Here is a 6705-nt window from a genome sequence, read left to right as displayed (position 1 = left end):
CGGCCACTGCACTCCAGTCTGGACAACAGAGTGAGACTCCAACTCAAAAAATAAAAAAAATAAAAAAGACAGTATAAGACAAAAAAATCTCCAATTTACATTTTTTTTTTTTGAGTTGGAGTCTCACTCTGTCACCCAGGCTGGAATGCAGGCATGCTCTCGGCCACCGCAGCCTCAACCTGCTGGGCTCAGGCAATCCTGCCTCAGCCTTCCAAGTAGCTTTCCAGCTACAGGAACACACCACCATGTCCGGCCAATTTTTTTTGATTTGTTGTAGAGATGAGGTCTCGACAAGTTGCCCAGGCTAGTTTGGACCCCGCAGGCTCAGGTAATCCTCTCACCTCAGCCTCCCAAAGTGCTGGGATTATAGGCTTAAACTACAATGCCTAGCCAATTTACATTTTCAAAAGCACGTCTACATTCCACAATTAAAATTCCTAATTGAAGCCAGGCTCTGTGGCTCAGCCTGTAATCCCACGCCTTTGGGAGGCTGAGGTGGATTGCCTGAGCCCATGGGCTCGAGACCCACCTGGGCAGGTGAGACCTCATCTCTACAATAAATCAAAAAATTAGCCGGGCGTGATAGCACGTGCCTGTAATTCCGGCTACTCAGAAGGCTGAGGCGGAAGGATTGCCAGAGCCCAGCAGGTCAAGGCTGCGGTGTCCAGAAGCGACCACCGCACTCCAGTCTGGGCGACAGAGTGAGACTCCTACTCAAAAAACAAAACAAAACAAAAAAAAGACTGCACTGGGCGGGCACATTGGCTCACGCCTATAATTCCAGCAATTTGGGAGACCGAGGTGAGAGGATTGCCTGAGCCCACAAGTTTGAGACCAGCCTGGGCATCTTGGCGAGACCTCATCTCTACAATAAATCAAGAAAAATTAGTCAGGTATGATAGTGCATGCCTGTAGTTCCATCATGTTACTTGGAAGGCTCAGGTGGAAGGATGGCCTGAGCCAGCAGTTCGAGGCTGCAGTGGCCATGAGTTTGCCACTGCACTCCAGCCTGGGAGGCAGAGTAAGACTGCAACTTGGGGGGGAAAAAAAATAACTGGGCAGGCTGTAATGAGCCATAATCATGCTACTACACTCCAGCCTGGGTTACAGAGTGAAACTCCAACTCCAAAAAAAAAAAATTCCTGGCTGGGGTGCAGTGGCTCACATCTGTAATTCCATGGGAGGTAGGAACAAGAGGATTGCCTGAGTCCATGGGATCCAAACCAACCTGGGCAACATGGTAAGACTTCATCCCAACAATAAATGAAAAAAATTAGCCAGGCGTGGTGGCACGCACCTGTAGTTCCAGCTACTTGGAAGGCTGAGGTGGAACGATCACCTGAACCCAGCAAGCTGAGGCTGTAGAGGCCATAAGCATGCCACTGCACTCTAGCCTGGGTGATGGAGTGAGACTCCAACTCAAAAAAACATAACAAAACAAAACCTTTAGATCCTAGAATGGAAGGATTTTTATTTTTTTATATTTTTTTATTTTATTTTATTTTTTGAGTTGGAGTCTCACTTTGTCACCCAGACTGGAGTGAGGTGGCCGCTCCCGGACACCGCAGCCTCGACCTGCTGGGCTCCGGCGACCCTTCCGCCTCAGCCTTCCAAGTAGCCGGAATTACAGGCATGAGTTACAACGCCCGGCTGATTTTTTCATTTCTTGTAGAGATGAGGTCTCGCTGCCCAGCTGGGTCTCAAAACCGTGGGCTCAGGCAATCCATTCACCTCAGCCTCCTAAAGGCACGGGATTACAGGCTGAGCCACCGAGCCCTGCCTATTTATTTATTTTATTTATTTATTTTTTTGAGTTGGAGTCTCACTCTGTCGCCCAGACTGGAGTGCAGTGGCCATTCCCGGCCACCACAGCCTCGACGTGCTGGGCTCCAGCGATCCTTCCGCCTCAGCCTTCCAAGTAGCCAGAATTACAGGCACGCACTACCACGCCCAGCTGATTTTTTGATTTATTGTAGAGATGAGGTCTTCCTGCCCAGGCGGGTCTTAAACCCGTGGGCTCAGGCAATCCGCTCACCTCAGCCTCCCTAAGGCGTGGGATTACAGGTTGAGCCACCGAGCCCGGCTTAATTTTTTATTTTTAATCAATATTTTTTATTATGATATTGTGGGGTACAGTTAAGGGTTAGGTTTACAAATATGCTTCATTCAGGCACCCTTGTTGATAAGAGGTGTCTCCCCGTCCCTGGAAGGACTTTTCTAAAAAAAAAATTAAAAGGCCAGGCGCAGTGGCTCATACCTATTATCCTAGCACTTGGGAGGCCGAGGTGAGAGGATTGCCTGAGCCTAGGAGTTTAAGACCAGCCTAGGCAACATGGCAAGACCTCATCTCTACAATAAATCAAAAATTTATTCAGGTGTGGTGACGAGTACCTGTGGTTCTAGCTTCTTGGAAGGTGGAGGTGGAAGGATTGCCTGAGCCTAGCACATCAAGGCTGCAGTGGCTGTGAGCATGCCACCGCACTCCAGCCTGCTATAAAAAACTAAAATTAAAAATAAAATATCCAGGTTAATGCTAGGCATGTGGGTTGAATCTCACTCCTTGTCTACCTTCCTGTTGCCATGGTTCTGGACACATGGAGCAGATTACCTCTTTCCTGACTATAAACTCTGGGAAATGCTGAGTTTGTCACTTCAGTGCATCTATAGGTGCAAATCAAGCTCTGGTATGTCACACTTCACTTTTCCCACTATTCCCACTGGACACCAACTGTGGTCATAACTCTGTTTACTGACCTTCCATCTACTTCTATGACAAATATAGCCATCACAGGAATTCTGTGTGGTTTTATTTGTTTTGTTTTTTGTTTTTTTAGTTGGAGTCTCACTCTGTCGCCCAGACCGGAGTGCAGTGGCTGCTCCCGGCCACTGCAGCCTCGACCTGCTGGGCTCTGGCGATCCTTCCGCCTCAGCCTTCCGAGTAACCAGAATTACAGGCATGCGCTACCATGCCCAGCTGATTTTTTGATTTATTGTAGAGATGAGGTCGCGCTGCCCAGGCAGGTCTCGAACCCGCGGGCTCAGGTAATCCACTCACCTCAGCCTCCCAAAGGCACGGGATTAGCCCGGCTGTGTTTTTTTTTTTTTAGTCAGAGTCTCACTCTGTCACCCAGGCTGGAGTGCAGTGCCATGATCATAGCCACTGTAGCCTTGACCTGCTGGGCTCAGTTGATCCTTCTGCCTCATCCCTCCAAGTAGCTGGAAATACTGGTGTGGGCCACCACACCCACTAATTTCTTGATTTATTGTAGAGACACAGTCTCGCCAAGTTGCCCCAGTTGGTCTCAAAACCCTCTGCTCAGGCAATCCTTTCACCTTCACCTCCCAACATTCTGGGGTAGGAATTCTTGATGAACGCTAACAAGTCTACAATTTGTTCCATTACACTGATAACAAAAAATTCTGGTTCCCAAATTTCAGATGCAATTTCAACATGATACTCTATTTCTTTCCATTCCATATACTAATCTAAAATCTGAAATCACTAGCAGAACTAATTTGCAAAGAAAAAAAATAAAAATGTTAGAAGGACGCTCTTGTCAGAAGCAGTTAATTTAGGATACAAGCAACTTAACTTCTCCCCAAGAGTCTAAAAAGACTTCTGATGTAGATGCAAATCAAGGATACTTGTTTCTATCTCCTCAAACTAAGAAAGTCAGGTTCACAATGTCCATATTACAGATAATACACCCAACCTCAGGTCACTGCCCAGGTGAACAATTATCTGGAAAATCAACATTTACTGCACCTGAAAAGAGTCCGGAGTTGTCTATCGGGCCAGGAAACAGATTATGTTCACCTACATTGTACATATCCCAGCTGTCAAAGCCCACATACTTCTTCCACTGCTTGAACCACCGGCTGTCAATAAGATACCTAGAGAGAGAAAAAAATTTACGGTAGCAAAAAAGCTGAGGTTATATGTTTCTGCAGCTGCTCCCTTCATCTTTTAGAGGAGCATGTAATTCCCATATAAAACACACTCAGACCAGGCATGGTGGCTCATGGCTGTAATTCCAGTGCTTTGGGAACTGAGGTGGAAGGACTGCTTGACTCCAGAAGTTCAAGACCAGCTTGGACAAGACAGCAAGACCCCCATCTCTACAAAAAAAATACAAAAATTAGTCAGGTGTGGTGGTGTGTGTTTATAGGCCTAGTTACTCGGGAGGCTGAGGCAAGAGGATTGCTTGACCCCAGAAGGTTGAAGCTGCAGTGAGCCATGATGGCGTCATCATGCTCCAGCCTGGATGACAGCATCTGTCTCAAAAAAACAAAACAGCTGGACACAGTGGCTCATGCCTGTAATCCCAGCAGTTTGGGAGGTGAAGGTTGCAAGGACTGCCTGAGCAACTGCGCAACTTGGCAAGACCTCGTCTCTACAATCAAGAAAAAAATTAGCTGGGTGTGGTTGTGCATACTTGTAATCCCAGTTACTTAGAAGGCTGAAGTGGAAGGTTTGCCTGCGTCCAACAGGATGAGTAATCATGAGCATGACACTGCACTCCAGCCTGGGCAACAGTGAGACTCAGACTTAAACAAACACCCATGCTCACAAGAGCAGAAGCAAGGGCCAGGCCCCACATGACACAGAGGGCCTGGCCCAGGGCAGGTATTCATTAAGTGAAATGAAAAGTAAATAAATAGCCTGGCACAGAGGCTCACATCTGTAATCCCAGTACTTTAGAAGGTGGAGGTGAGAGGACAGCCTAAGCCCATGGGTTCAAGACCAGCCTGGGCACCTTGGCAAGACTTCATCTCTACAGTAAAACAAAAAAATAAGCCAGGTGTGGTAGTGTGTGTCTGTAGTTCCAGTTACTTGGAAGGCTGAGTCCAGAAGGATTGCCTGAGCCCAGCAGGTTGAGGCTACAGTGGCCGAGAGCATGCCTGCATTCCAGCCTGGGCAACAGAATGAAACTTTGACTCGACCCGCCTGGGCAGCAAGACCTCATCTCTACAATAAATCAAAAAATCAACCGGGCGTGGTAGTGCATGCCTGTAATTCCGGCTACTTGGAAGGCTGAGGCGGAAGGATCGCCGAAGCCCAGCAGGTCAAGGTTGCCGTGGCCGGGAGCGGCCACTGCACTCCAATCTGGGTGACAGAGTGAGACTCCAACTCAAAAAAAAAAAAAAAAAAATTAGTCAAGCGTGGTGGTACATGCCTGTAGGTTCAGGTGAGGCAGAAGGATCACCTGAGCCCAGCAGGTCGAGGCTGCAGTGGCCACGTACTGCAGCCTAGGCAACAAAATAAGACTCTAATTCAGAGGAAAAAAAAGTGACTAAATAAATAAAAGGAAAAAAAGGGCTTCGAATTGCTTATCCTTTCTATGAGGAGTCATGTTTGCTAATGAACAAATCATTAATTTCATGATTATCTTTACAGAGATCCTTGTCCAGGCAGACAGTTTGATGATACTACTTTGCTTGACTTGGAAAGCATTAAGCTAATTTTATTTCTGAAAGTAGAATAGTAATACCACTCACTTCAATTTGCCTTTGAGAAGCAAACAAGATATCAAAACATGTACATACGCGTGTACATATACATATATACACACACATACACATATATGCATAATAGTGCCTATGTATGTTCATCTTGTCAAAAAGCAATGTGGGCCAGACTTGGTGGCTCAGCCTGTAATCCCAAAACTTTGGGAGGCCGAGATGAGTGGATTGCCTGAGACCACGGGTTCAAGCAGAGACCAGGCAACACGGTGAGGCCTCGTCTCTACAATAAAACAAAAAAAATTAACCGGGCATGGTAGCACGCGCCTGCAGTTTCGCCTACTTAGAAGACTGAGGCAGAAGGACTGCCTTACCCCAACAGGTCAGCACTGGGGTGTCCATGAGCATGCCACTGTACTGCAGCCTGAGAGAGGGAGTGAGACACCAACTTAAAACAAATAAATGAATAAATAAGCCGGGCTCGGTGGCTCAGCCTGTAATCCCGCGCCTTTGGGAGGCTGAGGTGAGTGGATTGCCTGAGCCCACGGGTTCAAGACCCGCCTGGGCAGGCGAGACCTCATCTCTACAATAAATCATAAATTAGCCGGGCGTGGTAGCGCGTGCCTGTAATTCCAGCTACTCGGAAGGCTGAGGCGGAAGGATCGCCAGAGACCAGCAGGTCGAGGCTGTGGTGGCCAAGAGTGGCCACTGCACTCCAGTCTGGGTGACAGAGTGAGACTCCAACTCAAAAAAAAAAGAATTAATAAATAAAATAGGCCAGGCCCAGTGACTCATACCTGTAATCCCAGCACTTTGGGAGGCCAAGGCGAGAGGATTGCCTGAACTCAGAGATTCAAGACCAGCCTGAGCAACATGGCGAGACCTCATCTTTACAATAAATCAAAAATCTGTCAGGCGTGGTGGCACATGCCTATAGTTCCAGCTACTTGGAAGGCTGAGGTAGAAGGAACACCTAGGCCCAGCAGGTCAAGGCTGTGGTGGCCATGAGCATGCCACTGCACTCCAGCCTGGGTGACAGAGTGAGACTCCAACTCAAAAATAAGTAAATAAACTGGGCTCGGTGGCTCAGCCTGTAATCCCACACTTTGGGAGGCTGAGATGACTGGATTGCCTGAGCCCGCGGGTTCAAGACCGGCCTGGACAACTTGGTGAGACCTCATCTCTACAATAAATCAAAAAAATTAGCCGGGTGTGGTAGCACGTGCCTATAATTCCAGCTAC

General features: G+C 47.7%; 1 protein-coding gene across 5 annotated transcripts in view; it reads right to left on the bottom strand.

Moving 5' to 3' along the window:
• Positions 1 to 6705, bottom strand: part of USP4 (ubiquitin specific peptidase 4) — a 67971-nt gene that overhangs the window by 58536 nt on the left and 2730 nt on the right. For all 5 annotated transcript variants that reach the window (XM_021707494.1, XM_008047933.1, XM_021707493.1 and 2 more), the window contains exon 2: positions 3767 to 3894. In XM_021707494.1, coding sequence (XP_021563169.1) covers positions 3767 to 3894 — 128 coding nt within the window. The remainder of the gene's footprint in view (positions 1 to 3766; positions 3895 to 6705) is intronic.

The sequence above is a fragment of the Carlito syrichta genome, unplaced genomic scaffold, assembly GCF_000164805.1.
Source record: "Carlito syrichta isolate Samal-C Ts95f unplaced genomic scaffold, Tarsius_syrichta-2.0.1 Scaffold118244, whole genome shotgun sequence".
NCBI lineage: Eukaryota > Metazoa > Chordata > Mammalia > Primates > Tarsiidae > Carlito > Carlito syrichta.
The sequence above is the reverse complement of the archived record's forward strand: the minus strand, read 5'-3'. Positions and strand labels throughout refer to the sequence as shown.